We start from the raw sequence: 23,438 nt of genomic DNA on the forward strand, positions 1-23,438 counted from the left end.
AGCTTTACACTGTGGCCTATGGGGCATGGAGGAATAGCTTAAAAAACTACCAAAAATATGTCCATTTTTTCAAGCCAAGACAGTTGTCAGCCATGATGCATCAAAACTAATTGCTTTCTCATAGGCAGTTTGTCTTTTTCAAAAAATTTGTACCAACTAGAATATAAACATTTAACAGATGTACAGAAACACATAAAAACAAAAGCAGGCACTTCAAACGCATGAACACATTCACACACACACTTGTGCATGTTTACATGGGTTTGCCACCTTAGAAGATGGTTACAAACCAGTAACTGAAACCCACATGGCTACATGTTGTAGGTTTCAGGAATTCCACACTCAATATCCAAAGCAAAAAAATGTTTTTCATTTTGTCCCTGGGGGTCATCCAAATCAAAACACTTTAACATGCAAAGTAATTGGAAGCCTTAATAAATAGATGCAAATGATTATAAAGTAACCAAAAAGAGATCAACTTTTGTACTCCTTCACAAGAAATTCAACTGAGAATACCTACAATAGATGACAATGACTTCTATTAAAATTCGCTTATACGTGAATATTTTGGATTAAGTTGATTAAAAAATGTTACATCATAAAAAAAATTTTGACTGGCAACTTGGGACAGCTGTTTGTGGTGCTCAACTACGCAAGATTCTTGGTTAACAATCCTGCTACCAGAGGCTGTCTATGTGAAGTATGCTAATCCTTCCTGTAATTAAGTTAACTTTCATAGTGTTATAATATTATATATATTATATAATATATATATATTATAGTGCCTTCAACACCATCCAACCTCTGCTCCTTATGGAAAAGCTGACAGAGATGGGAGTAGATTCATACCTGGTGGTATGGATCGTGGACTATCTTACAGACAGACCTCAGTATGTGCATCTCGGTAACTGCAGGTCTGATATTATGGTCAGCAACACAGAAGCACCGCAGGGGACTGTACTTTCTCCGGTCCTGTTCAGCCTATATACATCGGACTTCCAATACAACTCTGAGTCCTGCCATGTGCAAAAGTTTGCGGACAACACTGCTATCGTGGGCTGCACCAGGAGTGGGCAGGAGGAGTATAGGAACCTAATCAAGGACTTTGTTAAATGGTGCGACTCAAACCACCTACACCTGAACACCAGAAAAACCAAGGAGCTGGTGGTGGATTTTAGGAGACCCAGGCCCATCCTGGACCCCGTGATCATCAGAGGTGACTGTGTGTAGAGGGTACAGACCTATAAATACCTGGGAGTGCAGCTGGATGATAAATTGGACTGGACTGCCAATACTGATGTTCTGTGCAAGAGAAGACAGAGCCAACTATACTTCATTAGAAGGCTGGTGTCCTTCAACATCTGCAATAAGATGCTGCAGATGTTCTATCAGACTACGCAGTGGTGTGCTGAGGAGGCAGCATAAAGAAGGACGCCTCACGCCTGGACAAACTGGTGAGGAAGGCAGGCTGTATTGTAGGCATGGAGCTGGACAGTTTGACATCTATGGCAGGGCGACGGGCGCTGAGCAGGCTCCTGTCAATCATGGAGAATCCACTGCATTCACTGAACAGGATCATCTCCAGACAGAGGAGTAGCTTCAGCGACAGACTGCTGTCAATGTCCTGCTCCACTGACAGACTGAGGAGATCGTTCCTCCCCCACACTATGCGACTCTTCAATTCCACCCAGGGGGGTAAACGTTAACATTATAGAAAGTTATTGTCTGTTTTACCTGCATTTTTATCACTCTTTAATTTAATATTGTTTTTTTATCAGTATGCTGCTGCTGGAGTATGTGAATTTCCCCTTGGGATTAATAAAGTATCTATCTATCTAATAATCCTTAAAAATGTATATTTGGAAACAAGGTTTTCATGTATCCACATTAAGTGTTGATTTGATTTTTAACTATGTAGTTTTAATCCTGATATCTGTGCTCTTTCTAACTTCTTCCCATATTTACTTTGGCTTCTCAGGATATTCTAGTTTTCTTTCTGAGATCCCAATGACTTACATGTTTTCGTTAATCAGCAACTCTAAACTGACTGGATAGGATTTAGTGACACATTGTGCCTTGCAACTCGCTGACACAAGGCATTGAAGTTTGGTTCCTACTTCACCCAGTGCTGCTAGAATAGACATCAGCATAACATAATCCTCAAATGAAGAAAAATGTTTTAAAGTAAATGGCGGAATGACAGCTTCCCATTAACAATGAAAGAAAAATCTTAAAAGAATTGCAAGGGAAAGACTACTTCTTCTTCCTCTTCTTTCGGCTGCTCCAGTTAGGGATTGCCACAGCAGATCATCTTCTCCCATATCTTTCTGTCCTCCGCATCTTGTTCTGTTACACCCATCACCTGCATGTCCTCTCTCACCACATCCATAAACCTCTTCTTAGGCCTTCCTCTTTTCCTCTTCCCTGGCAGCTCTATCGTTAACATCCTTCTCCAACTATACTCAGCATCTCTCCTTTGCACATGTCCAGACCAACGCAATCTCTCGTCTCTGACTTTGTCTCCCAACTGTCCCACCTGAGCTGACCCTCTAATGTACTCATTTCTAATCCTATCCATCCTTGTCACACCCAATGCAAATCTTAGCATGTTTAACTCTGCCACCTCCAGCTCTGTCTCCTGTTTTCTGGTCAGTGCCACCGTCTCCAACCCAAGGGAAAGACTACAGTGATCCCTCGCTATATCGCGCTTCACCTTTCGCGGCTTCACTCCATCGCGGATTTTACATGTAAGCATATTTAAATATATATCACGGATTTTTTGCTGCTTCGCGGGTTTCTGCGGACAATGGGACTTTTAATTTCTGGTACATGTTTCCTCAGTTGGTTTGCCCAGTTGATTTCATACAAGGGACGCTATTGGCAGATGGCTGAGAAGCTACCCAGCTTACTTTTCTCTCTCTCTCTCTCTCTCTCTCTCTCTCTCTCTCTTGCGCTGACTTTTTCTGATCCTGACATAGGGGGATTGAGCAGGGGGGCTGTTCGCACACCTAGATGATACGGACGCTCGTCTAAAAATGCTGAAAGATTATCTTCACGTTGGCTACCTTCTGTGCAGCTGCTTCGTGAAGCGACATGCAGCACGGTGCTTCGCATACTTAAAAGCACGAAGGGCACGTATTGATTTTTTTATCTCTCTCTCTCTCTCTCTGCTCCTGACGGAGGGGGTGTGAGCTGCCGCCTTCAACAGCTTTGTGCCGCGGTGCTTCGCATACTTAAAAGCAAACAGCCCTATTGATTTGTTTGCTCCTTTGAAGAGGAAGATATGTTTGCATTCTTTTAATTGTGAGACGGAACTGCCATCTCTGTCTTGTCATGGAGCACAGTTTAAACTTTTGAAAAAGAGACAAATGTTTGTTTGCAGTGTTTGAATAACGTTCCTGTCTCTCTACAACCTCCTGTGTTTCTGCGCAAATCTGTGACCCAAGCATGACAATATAAAAATAACCATATAAACATATGGTTTCTACTTCGCGGATTTTCTTATTTCGCGGGTGGCTCTGGAACGCAACCCCCGCGATGGAGGAGGGATTACTGTACACGAGTAAATAAACACATCATAAAGCAGCAGTGTGAAATTATGATTCGACTGTGCTCATGTGTAGACTTGGGCATTAATAACACTATTCACCTTCAGGACAAACATTGACATTTTAATAAAAGTAACACAGGCAACGTACAGTAATAAATTTTAGATTTCATCAGTAATTGAAACTGTTTGTCTATATTTAAATAAAAAGAAAAATCTAAAAATAATGGATGACAGACAACAATTTAGAGTACAGTTTTCTGCTAAATGTCTCCCTCTTTAAAGACACTACTGTACATCTTTAGCTAAAAGGCCCTTCATTTGAAACTGTTTTTCACCACTAATAACATCTACAAAGCCAGTGAAGACCAAATGTTCAGACAAAGCGCTGTTTAATTGCTAGGAAGAATCATAGCTAATTACAAAAGTAAAGGAAAAACTGCAATTATTCTCTTATTGTGTAACATAAATTTAACTAAAATGCTCATAATGTGTTTCAGTGAAGTGTTTTATTCAGCAGTATCAGACATATGTAATTTTTTAATTAAAATATTTGTTTATTTACATTTGTTTATTTAACAAGCTACATAGCAAGCAACACTATATACCACACTAAGAGTAACAGAGCACAGATAGGGACTAAACACGTATAACTAAGTCGAAACTGTGACTACGCCCTTTAAGGAGGCATTAAACAGTAACACAGTAAAACGAAAAACATCTATTTTATGAACTCACTTGTTTCATTAGAGAGAGGTTTGGAAGCCACAGTATACTTTGGCATCACTGGGCATACTGGATATCAGACAATAAGGGGACTTGGATACACACAGGCACAACCATGATGACAACCATCTTTAATAGTTTAATCTTGTCATCCATAACCAGAAGTTCTGGAATCAGTATAATAGCTCATCTCTGGACTTTCACTTACATATTTTTGATTTACAGAGGCTGAAGTAGCACACAATTTTCCAGATGACATTCCATGAGATGTTTTATTTTTCTTAAGAATAACCTCCCCTGATATGTAACCCAACATCCAATTAGCTGTTTCAACTGCCTCTGTACACCCACTGTAGACAATGATGGGTCCATTATGACTCATATGGTGCTCTATCCAGGGTAATCATATCTAATATTTGTTTCATAAGCACCACCTATCAAAAAGCACAGTGACTGAAAGCTAAGCTACTAAGGAATAATTCTATGGAATGCTGTTAAGAAAAAAATAAGCAGCCTCATCTGTCTTCTTCATTTTTCTGTGAAATTTCAGCTGTCCCTGTTTAGTCATTTAATGATTTAAAGATGGCAGAAAAATAAAAGGATGGGAAAATGAACAAAACCAAAAACAATTGTAAGAACCGTATCAAACTAATCCAGTAAAAAAAAAAAAAAAAAATGAATTTAAAAAAGGCTAAATATGAAAAAGGAAGGATACATTTTGTTTAAAAAAATAAGAAAGAATACATTTCCAGATACAAAATAACTATCAAACGTAATGCAATTAATAAACTAATACTAAAAAGTACATTTCTAGATTTAACATTTTAGGAAAATACATTGGCGCATACCGAAACAAAAAAATAATTCAGGGCAAGATGGTGACAGATGATCAATATAAAAGAACCAACATAAAATTGTCAATAAAGTTGTATACAACATACTATATAATAACTAAACCAAAATATATAAATGTTTAATAAATGTAGTTCTTTTCAGTCCAAAAATCAATATTGCATGATTTCTAAACTGAAGAAATCAATTATATACAATCATTTTTTTTTCTTTAAGCCTTTACAAGGAAAAACAGGAAGATGCAACTTGCTAGTTTACATTTAGACCTAAAATTATTAAAAAAAAAAAAAAAAAAATCAATATTAGGTGCCTTTTGTTAATATTTGGTATGGGAGCCAAAATTTAGTCACAGCTGCACTTTCATATACTTTAAACCAAGAAAAAAAAATTGGGGGTAAAAGCCTCATTCATCTCCTTGTCACTTCAGCATTATACAACAGTTGAACACACACACATAACAGAAGGAACTCTTGCACATTGAAATTAAAAGAAATTAGCTTAGTCACGCATGGACTTACTCAACAATGAAAATGACACAGACTTGAATCATTCAACTTAATATCTTTTATCAATCACATTTATCTCATTTAAAATTGTCCAAAATGTATCCAGGCCGAGACTCAACTTGCAAACGTTGCAATCAAGCTCCAGCCCCTCTGGGCCATGTTTTGGATGTGCCCCAAATTAACATCATTCTGGACAAAGAAATCCGTGAATGCCTATCAGACAGCCTCGGCACCACAATCACCCCTAACCCATTAACAGCTGTGTCTGGTGGACTCCCAGATGGAGTGGGAGAAGGAAAAGTGGAGAAGGACAAATTGATTGTAATCGTCTGTACCACACTACTAGCACATAGACTGAAATTGCTCAACTGGAAGAATCCCAGCCATCACAAGTCAGTGGGTATCTGGTGTTCTATTCTATTTGAAATTGAAAAAAATCAAATTCTCAATTAGAGCATCTGTTCAAAGCCTATTCAAAATATGGAAAGATCTAATTAATAACATCTTAAAATAAGCATTTATATCAGGGAATAGGACATTCCCCCTTCTATGTTGTTTTTAAAAATGTGCTCTTGCTGTTGGCTCTCCTCTCTCTCTTTCAGGTGAAGTTGAATTCTGGTTTGTTAACTTTAACTTGATTTTATGAAATGTTATTTTGATGTATAAATTACATTTGATTGTATTAAATGTTATTTTCTTCAAATAAAATAAATGAAATTTTAAAAAAAATAACACAGAAGCTACATTTTTAAAAATTGCTTTAGGTTTCCAACAAGCCTATATAAAGATATATGAATTATTTCCAGCTGTAGAAAAGAATCATCTAATGACGTACAAGGCACTCCACTAGGTTTCCACTTAGTTGAATGTTCATTAGTGCAGTTTATTTATTCAGATGACTTTAGCAGAAACACTGACAAAGATGCATGTGCTTCCTCCACAGGATGGGCAGAGCCCGGGGATCACTTTTAGTATAATAAACTTCTCGTTCTGCCTTTTACTTGCAGCTAATTACACCACAAACTGCTAAAGGAAATTAAACAGTTTCTGAAGGGGTCTAAAATGGTTGTACGTTTGCCAATTCATACCTGTATTTATTTATTTTTTTTTTATTTTAAAGGATTGCACAGCGATGTTGTAGTTAGCATTACTGCCTTATGGGTTACTAGAACAAGGAGTAAAAATGGCAAATGTATCTATTTCAAATTAAATCTACAACACAGTATAGTGTGCAGTATGTTAAGGGGTATGAATATTTTTTGAATCCATTGTATATGTGTGTGTGAACCTTGTTAGCTTATATTTAAATTTTTAGACTACATTTTAAAATACCTTCATTTCATAAATAAAGTCTTAAATGGCTTAATACAGACCACTGAGCTATAGAGCCCCAAACCTTTCATACTTTCAGAGTATGCCGACAGAACACTTGACAACTGTCTGAACTGTGGTTACCCAGTGTAGTGATGGGCAGAGGAAATCTGGAACAGAATTTGGTTCCTTTCCATTGACATTTATTTAACCAAAGAGTTACAGGACCTTTTAAATATATTCAAACAAACACTTTACATGTTTTCAGACAGTGCTATGATACATATGTACATTTGAACATTAATAGACTGAAACAACTTCCAAAGACACAATTAGTTATTTGCCAAATCAAGAAATGCAACATACCACTTGCATCTGCAATTAACTCCACATAATAGAGTTGAGCCACCTTATAACACATTAACAATTTTAAGTCTTTTGGGAAAGACACTGCTTGTAAGATTATTATTTTTAAATCATGTTACAGATTCTTAATAACTCTGAGGTCAGGACTGCAGACAGGACTCTGTTTTACAGACAGAATTAGAGGTACGCAGTCTAAGTTACTGTTATGTGTGTGTTTATTTCAGGTGCTTCCAGTAAAAATAATTTTTATGATTCCTTTGACATTGGCCAGTTTAGTTGTATGTGTGCTGCTATGTATTTAGATTTTATTGCAATGGCAATACCCCATGTATAATACACTATAATCGATGCAGAATGAAATTTGATATCGATATCAGAAAATCAGATCATGAGACCGTTCACACTACAAGACATCCGACTGAATTTTCCTGACATTACAGAAATTCTTCCGATCGTATGACAGCCCAATTTTATGTTGCATGTGAGACAATGGCTGATGAAGTGAAAATTCAGGCTGACTCAGAAAATTAGTTGAAGACGGCAAATTGTGCCAGAATTGCACAGTGTATACTCAGCATTAGATAGTGGCACTTGACTTTTGAATTGGGAAATGCTCCATAATACATCTGTTTTGCAAATAGGGTACGGGAACATATGTATTTCCATTTCAAGCACTGTTTTGCATTTACATTTCATATCAGCGGACTTTAAAGAGGGGACTACAAACAAGTGATGAAAAACACAAAAAGAAACACTGTGCCTGAGTGCATGGCATAAACAAATGCAAATCTGTAACATCTAATAATAGTATACTGTATGCTCAAATTTCAAATTATTCCTACTGATTAGGGAATTCAGTTCAAAAGAATACACTTTCCTATAAAGATTATATTTGGCAATGACCACCAACAAAATCCAAGTCAGTAGAAAAAGCAGAAAAAAGCAAGAACTGATAATGCACGAATGTTTTCCTCTGGACAATTGTGAATAGCATATTCAAGAGTAAGCAGCATCAGTAACCTAATAACATTATTACTTAGTATTTGACTTATGCCTTTATCCAATTTATTACAATTGGTTGCATTTCTTTTGTTTTTTCCAAATGGAGCACAGGCGGGTGAAGTGACTATATCATGGTCACACAGTGTCAGTAGCAGGATTTGAACCCACAACCTCAGAAACTGAAGTTCAAAATGTTAACCACTACACCACACTGCCTGCCAATATTAACCCTTACATAAAACACAAAAAAATATACATATTATATACAAATAAGCACTGTGTTACATAGAGCTTCTTATACACCTGAATAACTGATGGCACTATAAAAGATTTCCTAAGCAAAGCTGGGTAGAACAGCTAGTTATGTAAATAATATTCCTATTTTTGCTTCTTCTCAACTATGAGAATAGCCAGTGCCTGCCTAAATGAGTTGTTTACATGTGTTTGTTGTTGTTGCATGATAATCATAATTGAAATATGGTAAGGTGTTCACTTTAACACTGACATTTCTCAATGTACTCTCTCACTCGTCACCAGTATTTTAATTAAATGATAAGCTAGGTCAATGCAGTAACACAGGTAGGATTGCAGGTAAATGCAATTGAGCTTAACAGGAAAAATAGAGGAGTGTGGTCGTTACTGTACCTATGACGGCACTTACAGATTCTAAGATGACAGCAACAAAAAAATGTCAAAAGCAAAGAGTCATCCTGTTCCGTACTAAACTACAATAGAAACTTAAAAGGTACTGCAATATTTTTTGATGTAGTGAAATGTTAGTGGGAAAGAAAATGCTCTGTTACATCAATGCAGCTTTCTAAGAACATCTGTAAATTATGAAACTGATGAGCAACAGCTAAATCACTAGGATATTTAATAATATACAGAAAGAAATTGTAACAATAATGTGAATCTTTTATTAATTTATATGGTTTTAATTATAATGACAATAGTAACTTAACCTACTAATGTCTTTTGCATGAATATCTTCTTTTCAAAAAAATAAACAAGAAAATAAAGGCACAAACATCTGTGGTAACATTAAATGCCAGCCTTTGGACATAATGTTATCCCACTGCAGCTGATGTGAAATGAAAAGCTCTGCAACAGGCATATAAGAAACCATATGCTAAAAATCTATTTAACTTGGATGTTCTTCATCCCAGAGTTGCGTGAACATGCTCTGATGAAAATGACACATGGTTCTTGTCAAATATTCTCTGTCTTTGCATTTTCATTTCTTTCACGAAACTAATAACATCCAAATATTGCTGAACAAGTACAGAATCTGGCTAGGAGTAGTAAAAGTTATAAATATTATATATGCCCTTCTTACATTTAAAATGATAAAAAAAAGTCACATTTCTATGACAGAGTAAATGAATTTGAAACAATTATACCTGCAGAGAAGGAAAAGTGCTCATTCTGAAAGGTCCCACATAAGGGACTAAAACATAATAAACAGGTCACATTGGAAGTCTTTTTGTATTTCTGCAGGTCGAATGATATATCAGAAATATATTGGCAAAGGCATTTTAATTTCCCTTTATAAAGGAGCATTAGAAGAAATGTGGGAATGTATATTTTCAGATAAATGGAAATAACATTTTATAATGTGTGTTTTTATACACTATATGGCCAAAAATACGTGAACATCCTTCCAAATAACTGATTTTAGGTGTTACAGCTGCACCCATTGTTAAAGGATCAGTTTGGTATTTTTCAAGTCAAAGTTATTTCTTCACAAACATGGTATATAAGGATTTGCCATGCAAAACTATTTCCTAAAGTTAAACATTTTCTATCAATTTTATAATGTAACCTATGAGGTACACAGCACCACTGAAAAATAAAAGCCTAAAACACGTACTGAATACGTCCCACTTGGAAGCAGGAAAAGAAAACATGCCTTTCGTGTTTCTGACGCATGTTTGTAACAACAAAAGGGATCTGGAAATAATCACTTTCTCACATATTCCTAATGCTATTCCCGCCCCCCATGAGGCAAATTAATGTTTTTTGTCTGCTTGTGCGATATCAGTAGCCTTCCGGAGAAGAAGAGAATCAATACAATACTAAGCATGTGGTGCAAACAGCTTACTAAGATTTTGTCTTTCAAGAGGAAATCAAGCCACCAGGGTAGAAAGGTTGTTACGGAAGACAAACGTTGAGGTAGTCTGCACATCTGGTATTCTTTTAGAATGGCTAAAACTCATAATATTGGTGTTTTCTTTATTTGAAAATAACATGTATAAGCTATTTTATGATATCCGTTTAATCTCAAATGATCAACGACTGATGTGCGAAAACATTTTTGGTTTGAAAAATCTATGTATTCTGCAAGTTTTTAGCCTTTTCTTGTCCAAGTGACCCATGCCCAATATGGTTCCATTATAAAATGTCAGGACTGCCTATTTATTTTTTTTGTAATGTATAGAAACCACTTAACTTAAGAAAACAATTTTGCGTGGCAAATGTATTTACCATGAATACCAGGTTTGTGAAGAACTAACTTCAACTTGAAAAATACCGAACTTATCATTTAACATGACACAAAGCCATGCAATCTTCATCAGTAGAGTGGGTCATACTGAAGAGCTAAGTGACTTTAAACATGGTACTTCCATAGCATGCCACCTTTACCATAAGTCAGTACATGAAATTGTTGCTTTGCTAGATCTGCCCCAGTCATCTGCAAGTGCTGTCATTATGAATTGGAAGTGTCGAAAAGCAACAAGAGCTCAGATATAAATTCGCTGAGAGGGGCTACCGAGCACTGAAGCACACAGTGTGTAAAAATAAATAACACGGATCCTCTGTTGCACCACTCACAACAGAGTTACAAACTGCTTCTGAAAGCAACACAAACACAAGAACTTTGTGTTGGGATCCCCACTGTGGTGAAAAATAAGAAAATGAGAAACACTTGTGCTTCACAACACTCAAAAAATGCCTCTGGATTCTAAGTAGCAAGGCTAGATATGAGCACATACTTCGCAACAGGTGGAATAGGCTTATGTTCTTGGGTAACAAGAAAAGCTAGTAAACTGTACAATCAGAGCAGAATTTTCTATCTCAGTTTTATTTCAGTTCTGAATTGTTTTTATAACTGAGTAAAAATAGTCATTTCAACTTTACCATTCAAGTACTCAAAGGGCACTTGCTGTTTATGAACTCTAAAACATGTCTGAAGTGCTTGTATTGTAACAGTAATATGAAAATATGAACACAGACTAGTATACTGGTATGCACACAATTAATGATCATTAAATAAGAAATCTACCCTATGTATTCTGCTTTCTTTCTTCATTTTTCTTTATTTTTGATCAATGTATCTTGTACCCCAACTGTAGTGTTTACCTCAACCAGATTTTCGTGTATATGAGCAAAATATGCCGCGGATCTAGAAATACTGGATATAATCAACACATTCGATGTGGACAGAAGAAGCATACTGTACATCAATAATTTAGTAACAAGTAATAACTGCTGTATTTCAATTACAACAATAAAACAGTATATTATTTCAGCCCAGAAAAGACACTGCAGTTATGTGGTTAAGGCTTGCTGTAACAACTGGACTGAAAGCCTATTTTTAAAATCAATCTAAACTGCATATGATACATAGAGGAGCAATGTAACCAAGTCACCTCCTTAGAGCAAAACAGGGCATTGTCATTACATAATGGTTCTCCTGTGGAGACAAATGTTGAAATAATGCCTTGGCATTAGGTGACGGAGTTGTTGCCAATGCTAAGCAAAGCAGAAAAGTCAAAAGTAAGGAGAAAGATTCTGTCAGTGAGAGACATGATAAACAACTGTATAAAAGCTTCACAAAAAACAGCAACATAGGAGAAACACCCAACACTTCACAGTTGGAAAGGTTTTACCCAGCTCTTTAATGGAATGGCACAGTTTTTATTCTTATTATAACAGTTAGAGAGTTCTAATCTAAACCTTAACGACAATTTGTAGTAATGGGTAACCTAAGTACATAATAATAATAATAATAATCTATGCTATATATAGATCTATATATCTCTCTCTATAGATATCTATCTCTAGATCTCTATCAATAGATAGACAGATAGATACTTTGTTATTCCCAAAGGGAAATTCACATACTCCAGCATACCGATAAAAAAAAACAACATTAAAGAGTGATAAAAATGCAGGTATAACAGACAATAACTTTATATAATGTTAACATTTACCAAAAAACCCCCGGTGAAATTGAAGAGTTGCATAGTGTGGGGGAGGAACAATCTCCTCAGTCTGTCAGTAGAGCAGGGCATTGACAGCAGTCTGTCACTGAAGCTGCTCATCTGTCTGGAGATGATACTATTCAGTGGATGCAGTGGATTCTCCATGATTGACAGGAACCTGCTCAGTGCCCATCACTCTGCCACAGATGTCAAACTGTCCAGCTCCATGCCTACAATAGAGCCTGCTTTCCTCACCAGTTTGTCCAGGCGTGAGGCGTCCCTCTTCTTTATGCTGCCTCCCCAGTACACTACCGCGTAGAAGAGGTACTGGCAGTCCAGTCCAATTTATCATCCAGCTGTACTCCAAGGTATTTATAGGTCTGCACACTCATATATATAATCCTAAGCCTAAAAGTGCAACTATTTTGTGCAACGATTTTATGTGGCGTTTTTATGTCACTTTTTTGTCACACTTTAAAATCTGCCTTATTTTAAAACCTACATACTGTATATATGTTTGGTATCATTCTTTTCAGAATTTATCAAACTTTAATGTGATGTTGTTAGATTTTCAGATTCATATTCCATTTTTAAATTATAAACTAAAAAATATCAAGAACTCACGTCCCGTGAGACGAGACTTTGTGCCAAAAGACTTAACAATGCCCGGGGCCGGAAAAAAAAGACAGGGTAGGACAACTGCTGTACAGGCTTTTAAATGTTAAAAGCACCACGCGAGATACAGATCACGTGGCACAGCAGCAAGCCAACAGCTGATCGAGCAAAAAAAAAAAAAAAAAAGTGTTTGTTTCCCATTGTACCACCGTTTAAGAAGGGGTTTCGGAGGAGCAACCACATCTCTTTGGGGTACTTCAGCCCCCCTCTTCACAACATGAGCAGTAGAGATGTGAAGTGGCTAGCGCATAGCACAGGCCAGGGGGGTTAGCGAGCGAAGCGAGCAGGGGTGAACATCCTAGTAATGATAATAAAAACAAAGAATTTTTTTTTGTGCCCATAGTCATTACTCATCAAGAAAGCTTTCAACTGTACTTTGGGTCCTTTGTCAACGCAGATACAAGCTTGATAAATTAAAGAATACTAGATAATTATGTATTGATGGGTGAACACTTCCTGAAAGACACAGTTGTCCAAATGGGGTTGGTTTTGAGGATACGACTGTAGGTGAATGAAAAGATGCAACTCTGGAGAGGGCAACATACAATACAGCGTTTTACACGCTGCATACAGTGATTCACATCGAAGTATAGACACTGCTAAGACCATGGAATACCCCTCGCAAACTGTTTTACATGCTGCATACAGCGATTCACATCCGCGACAAACAAATTGTTTTACACGCTGCATACAGCGATTCACATCCGCGACAAACATGCCTCTTCTTAGATAGTCCTGCCGCGTCCACCCTCATTCTCGAAGCATACACACCGCCTGGTCATGTGCCCGCTCACAAGAGAAACTCACGGGGACCCGCCCACCAACTCTAAGACCATGGCATGTAAAACAGTTTGTGATGGTGGACGCGGTCGTGCGTCATAACCGAAAAGAATACAGTGGAACCTTGGTTCACGACCATAATTCGTTCCAAAACTCTGGTCGTCAACCGGAGCAATTTCTCCCATAGGATTGTATGTAAATACAATTAATCAGTTCCAGACTGTATGAACTGTATGTAAATATATATTTTAAGTTTTTAAGCACAAATATAGTTAATTAAACCATAGAATGCACAGTGTAATAGTAAACTAAATCTAAAAACATTGAATAACACTGAGAAAACCTTGAACGACAGAGAAAACTAACACTGCAATAGTTTGCGCTATAGCACTACCAACCGCTGGCTAAAAACACTTTTTTTTTTTAATGAGTTTTAAGCGCAGTGAAAAAAATGAACATTTGAAAAAATCCATAATTTAATAAACCACCAATAAAAGTAACATTGCAACAATGCACTACGAACCGATTGCTGTAAACAGAAGTGAAAACAAAATCAAGCCCAGTGCATTCTTTAACTGCCTTCCTACCTTATGAGTCCAGCCCCCTCTCTCTCGTGCTGCCTGTGTGTGCGCGCGGCTCTCTCTCTCTCGTGCTGCCTGTGTGTGCGCGCGGCTCTCTCTCTCTCTCTCGCGCTGCCTGTGTGTGTGCGCGGCTCTCTCTCTCTCTCTCTCGCGCTGCCTGTGTGTGTGCGCGGCTCTCTCTCTCTCTCTCGTGCTGCCTGTGTGTGTGTGTGGCTCTCTCTCTGGCGCGCTGCCTGTGTGTGTGCCTCTGTCTCTCTCTGGCGCGCTGCCTGTGTGTGTGCCTCTGTCTCTCTCTGGCGCGCTGCCTGTGTGTGTGCCTCTGTCTCTCTCTGGCGCGCTGCCTGTGTGTGTGCCTCTGTCTCTCTCTGGCGCGCTGCCTGTGTGTGTGCCTCTGTCTCTCTCTGGCGCGCTGCCTGTGTGTGTGCCTCTGTCTCTCTCTGGCGCGCTGCCTGTGTGTGTGCCTCTGTCTCTCTCTGGCGCGCTGCCTGTGTGTGTGCCTCTGTCTCTCTCTCGCACTGCCTGTGTGTGTGTGCCTCTTGTCTCTCTCTCTGGCGCTCTGCCTGTGTGTGTGCCTCTGTCTCTCTCTCGCACTGCCTGTGTGTGTGTGCCTCTTGTCTCTCTCTCTGGCGCTGTGTTCCACTGAGGTTGACTAATGACTAATGAAAAGTCAACATGGCTCAGAGGTGCATGTGGAGTCTAGCAGAGACGAATGTGAATGACGCCCGGTGTTGTGAGTTGCTGCGTCCAAGTTGGTGGGCGTGGCTCGGCGAGTTGTCGTCGTATCCAATGATGTTGTGTTTTGTGAGTTGCTGCGTCCAAGTTGGTAGGCGTGGCTCTGCGAGTTGTCGTCGTATCTAATGGTCTTAGAGTTTGTGGGTGTGGCTCCTTCCTGCGTGCTTTCATGGGTGTCTTGCTTGCTCTCGCGGCAGCTTAGTGAATTATATATATAGATGAATAGTGATGATGATGAGTAATGCAAAATATTACGGTTGCACAGCATATATCTGGTGCCTGTGGGCTGTTTTTAACTGCCACAAAGCCAAATAAAAAGAACATTTTTACACCAAATCCTAAACTCTTAAACACTTTACATTACAATTGGTTGATTTGGTGCAAAGAAACATGACTGCACTATTTTGAAGAGCAGGAATAGCATTTTTAATTACCATATTGACAACAGCACTGTGCTCAACTGTGTTAAGGAAGAAAAGATTTTTCATTTGTATACAAGTTATCAGAAGGCAACTAGTAGACATCACAGTAATATCTTTCTGAAACAAACATTTTTGCTTGATTTGGGAAGATGGTGGAAGGTAAAAATGACAGTGGCGAGCATATTTAGGTTGTGGAATCTTCTTTACTAAGTCTATTTATGGTAAATAGCAAATTTGCAGCTTTGATAATGGGAATGTATGCAGAAAGTAATTTGGTCAAGCACTGTGGATAATTTGTGATTTTTTTTTTTTTTTTTTTAATTAGTAGCATGAAACATCAGCGAATAATAACAGCACAGCTTAAAAGGCCTAACCTTATGTCACAAACAGTATAACCAAATATTACTTCACCTTTATAATATGATCATACACATATGTAATCCCCCATAGGAGTTTATTTACAGTATCTTCCAAAACAAAATAAAAATATATCAATAATATCAAGATATTCTGAAAAAAAAAAAAAAAAGAAAGAAAAACCTGTATATTACTGTTAAGGAATTAGTATTGCAATCTCAATGTACAAGAGATGATGGATCAGATACCTAATATCACCAAACGGTCTTCACAGGGTCATTATTGTCACTTTGGAATGAACAGTGTTTTATAGATAGCTAGCTAGGCTAGCTAGCTAGAATGAAAATAAATGGGCCTAAGCTAAAATAATTATTTCCTCTATCTAGCTAGCCAAATGGCTAGATATATAGAGGAAAGAATTACTTTAGCTCAGGCTCATTTTTTTTCTCTGTGTCAAACCTACAGTACTTCTTACAGAGACATGAGAATGATTTGAAGACGTGATGCAATGCATGAAGAAATTTTTCTATAAAAATATTAGTTTAAACCAAACAGAGTGTTCATTGGAATGTATAACATCTCATAAGTCAAAACAAAAGCAAAACCCCTTAAACTTACGTCTAGTTCACGTTATAACCCATAAATATCTATCTAACCAACCAGCTTTCAGAGTTTGCTTACCATTGTGTTCATCCAGTTCATTTCCAATGTCTTGTCCCATCTGCTTCTGACGACTGATAACAGATGCTAGAGCATCCAGGCCGGCATCCTGTACTGTAAAAATAAACATTATTTCTTTCTGGAATTTTGTAAATGCCTTACATACTTTTTTACAACACCCTCCTAAATAAAAATGAGTTATTCTCCAAAGGAAAGAGATTATATTCAAAATATTACAATGTAAAGACGAAATTAGGCAGGTAAACAATACAAAGGGACATAAGGAAATAAGAATTTGCTCTTTTGAGAACCACAATTCCATGAGAACCATTAAATCGGTAAACAGGTTGAGCTGGGTTGCTAAAATAAAAGCTGACAATACAGAACAAAAGCTTGAAAAGCCCCTGCCATCTTCTAAGTAAGAAACAGTCAACCTGGTCATACCCTTGCAGGTTATTGTAATATACCATATTAAAATGTTCAAAAGATCAAATATGACATCAGGAAAAGCCCCTCAGTCTGGACAGCATTTTGAAAGCATTTTTTTTTCCATTATTGTTACTTTAAGTAACACAACTATTCCTCAAGTGAAGAAACTTTAAGATCACAATGAATCTTCTTAAATGATTCTATGCTAAAACTGATAGAGTGCAAACATCAGAAGTACAGGATAGCCATGGACATAATTATGGTTTCTTCAGAGTGAAAGAGATGAAATTCACTAGAGCAAGTGATTGATGGGAAAATAAAGCATATGTTCAAATTCGACCAGCACTGTATAAATACTTGTTCTATTAAAAAAACACACATATGGTCTGTTAAACATTATTGAAGTCCTGTGTAAGAGAACCTCTGGAATTTAATTTTCCTTTTTTAGCTTGATTTAACTGATACTTGGCCATTCGGCAAAAGTCGCAACTTATAAATTCCTTTTGTTGTTATTGTACTATAAAATGAAACTGTGTAATTGTAATTTATTTATTATTTACTTAAAATAAAGTTTACAAAATATATACTTTTTGTAGCGGTTGTTCTTCACAAACCTCCTATCCTTAACTATGAATGATCCGATCATCAGAATGCATGAACACAGAAGGACACCTAGGTATCAAATAAAGCTAACAACTAAATACATTAACTACTTTTTCAGATCCAAGTTCTTTGAAATTTAAAAAGTGCTGAATCCTTCACATTACAGCCACACTTTACTGAAGTCCTTCAGTTACAGCAGGTGAACATATGCGTCCTGAAAACAAGTATGCATAAAATTTTTCACAGTAAGCTCTAAGAAAATCTGCTGAACAGTGAGAATAACATTGTTATAAACATATTATATTATACAAAACAAACAGGCTAGATGCTCATATGAATACCAATTTCTGTACCATAAAGGATCTGAATGGCAAGCTTTGTCTAAAATATAAGTAGGGAGAAGGCCGTCCAAGGAGCCCCAAATGGCATAGTTCTCAGAAACCCAGGCTGCATACAATAAGCAATAAAAAAAAAAAAAAACAAGAACATAAGAAAATGCACAAATGAGAAAGGCCATTCAGTCATTCTAGCTTATTTGCTTAGCCAACAGCTAAATTGTCTCAATATCCAATCCAGTCATCCAGCTATTTTATAATATAACTGGTCACTTTTTCCCACAGTACAGCCACTGTTTATGTAAAGTAGTACTTTCTTGTTTCCATCTTCATTGTAATTCCCTGTATTTTCCACTGGCATCCCCTTTATCCAAGTGCATAATAATCACATAGCTTTATGAGGTTTCCTAGATTCTATACTCACAAATACCACTACATAGGTATTTGTGGCCTGGCAGAGTTTGAAGACAATGAAACATGCTTTGGACTTGTATCACAGACTGCAAATTTATTTATATATTGTGAAGTTTGTAAACTATTTTAAAATTCATAATTATTGATAGAGAAGATGAACAAATATTACATAAATGCTGGATTATATACAGTAGAAGACATCTCAAGTAAAACTACTTTACTGACTATAAACAACAAACTTGTCATACACATGGGGGGGGGGTCAAAAATTATAGGCTACAATACAAACGATAATAGTTCAGTTTGGCCACATTCAAATGTTTACAATTGACAATTTACAGTTGTCTTATTGCTCAAGTTAGGAGATTGACCAATGATATTGAGAAATTCAGCAACAGAGGACTGTAGTAATACTTTAAATTAAACAAAACTACAAAAACTGCAATTAATTTGAGGAGCCTGGTCTTCAGTACGTAATGAAGCACAGGTTTTCAATACTTGTTAAAGAGCGTTTCAATCTACTTACTATTTACAACAATAGGACTATAACTAGACACTTTGAATTTACTGCCAAAGGCTGATTTAAGTTAAAGTCAAAACGTTAATTGCCTGCCAAATGGACATATTTTAAGGCAAGTTTTAATATATCATCCTCAGTTGAGTAGTACCAAATTGGATAACTTTAATACCTGCCTTACAATTTTATCCTCAGTTAATTAGTAGAATTTACTAATTTACGGATGACACTTTTCTCGTTCATTTCTCAAATCATCAAAAAAGAAAAGTGGTTCAGGCACCTTTTTACAACACGTACCACCCCAGGTCTCTCTGCCAAGGTTTCCATCACCTTTTTCATGCCCTAATGATGCATATGACTGTCTTTTGCACTTGGAGTATATGACTTACGTTTGCAATAAAAATGATCAGTGGGCCTGTGCAATGTGTTTCAAAGTCAGCAAATTCTGCTATTCGGTTCCTGTCTGCCATACTGCATGCTGGCAGAGCTGTCATTTTCCTGTCAGGCAATGCTACCCATTCTTAAATGTGAAACATTCTAATCTCATTTATTTACTGACAATAATTTGGTAATGTTATATTATGGGATGCCTAGTAATTGCCATCCCTATTTGTTGGTGAACAAGTTTTGCCACTTAAGCACAATGGGTTGCAATTTGACTTTTAAACTATTTTTGAATTGACAATCTGTCTGTACTTCGAATTTAATGCTAAATGGACAGAGAATTTACACTTGCAGAGAAACACTAAAACCATGGTCTGAAAAATATAAAGGAAACATTGGTAAAACCTATACTGTTATTGGAATTAATGTCTCAGTCTGAAAAGGTCTGCATGTCAATAAGGCCATAAAAAAAATAAATAAATAAATAAAAAGACAACCATAACTAATGGTAGAGTAATCACAAAGCAAAAGATCTATAACTGCAGTAGTTTCCAATATCACATCTAAATTAATCTTCAGACATTTTATGCCCATCATTTTTTTATTCAGGTACTTGTTGAAATGGTAGTGTTTCAGCAAGCAACAGATAATAAGACAGCAGTAGACACAGTATGGTATGTAGTTGACTGCACTGTAAAGTTCAACTAAATTTCAGTTTAACTGGCATAGTGGTTAGTGATTTTAACGCACAGTTCTGGAGACTGGGTTCAAATCCCATCTTGTTCACAATTGTGGTATGAGTTTTTCTTTGGGTACTCCAATTTTCCTCTTATATTCTCAAGGTCCAGTATGAGTAAGTGTGCCCTGCGATCTAGGGTTGGCACCTGTCTTGAGCCTAACACTGCTGAAACAGTCCACCCTTTCTTTGCCAACCTGAATTGGATAGGGTAGGGTAGGTTCTGCAAACAGACAGGTGCATTTTTTTTTTTTTATAAACACTGTTGCTATAACCATGTAATTTACTGTGTCCAGATAAATTACGGGGTTAAAAGTAGCATACATTACTTTCCTGCACTCTTCTTGACAAGGTGAGAAGCACAACAGTTTGGAAGCACCATGGAACAGAAGCAATGCTCGTCTGGATTGAGAGAAGCAACTAGAGGAAGTCTGAGTGTCTAATGAAGATACTCCTTAAGAAATATATCAGTCAAGACCTACTGAATACAAATATGGGGCCATTCCAGGACACAACAAAGGCAACTATATCTTTCATCTTGACTGAGATTACCTGGCAATTTATAGGTTTTTCAAATCAGCTGGTTACAACTAAAAATTCTTACTTGGAAAAAGCAATTACATCTTGATTGATTACATCTTGTCTGAAGAAGGGGCCTGAGCTGTCTCAAAAGTTTGCATATTGTAATCTTTTTAGCTAGCCAATAAACGGTGTCATTTTGCTTGACTTCTCATTACTTGGAAAAACAAATTCAAAAACAGATGAGACACAATGGAAAAAAATGCAATTGCCAAATTACCAATGGGGTATGTCAGGCAGCAGAGACAGACATGTGGCACAGGACATGGGCAAGGGCTGGCATGGCCTTAAGTGAGAAGAAAACCCAGACTAGCAGAGGGGACACACCTATACATTACAGTACAGGAAGAAGAGCATTTTCTAGGAAGTAATATTCCTTAATGAAGAGACCATGGTCATGTGAGAGTGTTTCCAATGAGGTACTTGGGAGAATGGCCAGTAGGTGAGACAGAAGACTTATATGATGCAAATATGTGTAAACATATCATCAGTGCAGCAAAATGTCTTTGTTTGGGTTTTGCTTAGTTTGTACTTTGAGCTTGTTTGTTTCTCTGTCGTTCATGTGAAATTATTTTAAATAAACTTTTTATCTTTATGGCTCTCTTGGTATTATTTCACGTGTGGTCAGAGTTGCCCTTGCTAGTGCCAGGGGAAAACATACAAGAGTTTGCATAATAGCTTCAGAAATAAAGTGTCTACTAACCAGGGAAAATACAGTGATATGGAAGCATATATTTTACCTTACTGGGGCAGCACAAAAAAAAAAGAATTAAAAAAAATAGAAATGAACTATTGGAAATAAATAAATAAATAAAATACCAAATCACTTTTGCATACATTGTGTGTGGTCTTAACATAGCTCATGAAGTATGCATACTCCACCTTGGAACTCCATATGTTTCAGGCCAGTACCAGGTCATCTTTGTCAAATACACCTGGGCTCAAAAATTGATAGCTTATAACCAGTGTGAATCCTGTTAGAAAAGTAGTATTTCAGAATCCTGTTAGAAAAGTAGTATTTCATTTGATCTGATTAGCTCCTGAGCTAACTCTTATATATTAAAAGAGAAAATCAGTAAATAATAATTGTCAGAAATTTCAGGTTCCTATTGTTGCCATTTCATTTTCAACCATTTCTAGTATTAAGATGGCCTACCTGTTGTAACTGTGTTTTTAGGGAGTCAGGTTTTCTCTGACAATAAAAAAAAAAAAAAAAAAAACTTGGCTGGTTTTATTAAAATAAAAAAGGTTAACAGGTTTCAGAATCTTATAAATTTGACACACTATGGGTGGTTTTATACTTCATAATATAAGAAAAAGTCAGGAATGATTTTAAAGTATGGTATTGACAAATTCTTAGGACTGCATTTCTTTCATCGAAATGCATTATACAACTTGACAAGATCTTTAGAAACAGACAATGTGCCAAATTGTTTTTTGTCACGCAATTCAAATTTGATACAGAGTGTTGAATGAACAAAATACTTTACTAAAACACTGTTCCTATTCTACGCAATAATGCGCACATGCAGGCAGGCAAAGTGGATAATTAGGTTCTCCGGTGATGTATTCAAGGAGGAATACGAAACTTCCTTACCTTCAATAATCCGCTGCTGCTGCTGCTGAATTTCCTTAATACCCAATCCTCTTGTTTCTTCAGGCTCATCTAATAACCAGGGGTTGACAGGACCTCCCAGATTTCCGTATCCTCCAGTCATAAGATTAGACCTGGAAAATACAGGCTTTTTTAAATTAATGGATCATTCATAAGTGTATTAAAACTAAGGTATACATATATTCAAAAAAGGGGCTTTCATTTGCACATATGAGGATAAAAGCTGAATGTAAGAGTGAAAGCAAATATAAAATATACTATATGCTTTTTCAAAATTTGAATTCATTCTTCAACACGTAAATTCACTGTTAGGTAAATTTTGTTAAAAATTAAATTTCTAGAAAACATTTCTCTTTATATATGTATGCTAAATGTACACTTTAAAAATATTCATAATAATTTTACTATATCTATGCTCATAAGATTCAGTTGATGATTAAACTGTATAGCCATTACATAGTTTATTGAAAATATATTCAAATATCTAGTACAGGTAGAGATACAGAGGTATTAAAAAAACAACAAGACTATAATCCATATGCGAATTGACAAAATATCTATTCCGGCACAACTATACTTATCAACCCTTTATTATACATGCAGAGAATGCAAGTGGAAATATATACAAAAATGCACGCAGATTAAAACAAGTGGGATGTTGCACAAATCTGAGTATTCACAATTAAAAACTCATGAACAACCAATAAAAAAACTAAACTATAGAAGAAAAAAAAAAACAAACTTGAATCTTGCCATGTGTCTGACAGAATCAGTTCTAGCCACTGTGATTTAAAGGATGGAAAAGGAATGCTAGCAGAAATATTTATAGATGGCTTAAAGGAGTTTATCATTATTGGATGATTTTCATCACTTGAAAAATCTTTTTTTTTTTTTTAAATAAAAAGAATGAATAAGTCATAAATTGCTAAGTTTTCCATGCTGTTAAAATAAGATGACAAATACAGCCTTTTGATTTCCTCAGTGTATGTCAGTTTGATCTTGTTTCATGTCACTTTTGAAATGTTATATTTGGAAAGTGAGGTTATGACAAACGTATGCACTTTCCTTGAAAGAAAAAAGAAAAAAAAAAAGATTTGAACAATT

The 23,438-nt window shown here is 36.6% G+C and overlaps 1 protein-coding gene across 1 annotated transcript in view; it reads right to left on the reverse strand.

The window, feature by feature from the left end:
* Positions 1 to 23,438, reverse strand: part of stx8 (syntaxin 8) — a 164,454-nt gene that overhangs the window by 93,022 nt on the left and 47,994 nt on the right. The window contains exons 5-6 of the mRNA XM_028818637.2: positions 22,317 to 22,447; positions 16,744 to 16,836 (exon numbers count right to left, since the gene is read on the reverse strand). Of these exons, the coding sequence (XP_028674470.1) occupies positions 16,744 to 16,836; positions 22,317 to 22,447 (224 nt within the window). The remainder of the gene's footprint in view (positions 1 to 16,743; positions 16,837 to 22,316; positions 22,448 to 23,438) is intronic.

The sequence above is a fragment of the Erpetoichthys calabaricus genome, chromosome 14 (genome assembly GCF_900747795.2).
Source record: "Erpetoichthys calabaricus chromosome 14, fErpCal1.3, whole genome shotgun sequence".
NCBI lineage: Eukaryota > Metazoa > Chordata > Cladistia > Polypteriformes > Polypteridae > Erpetoichthys > Erpetoichthys calabaricus.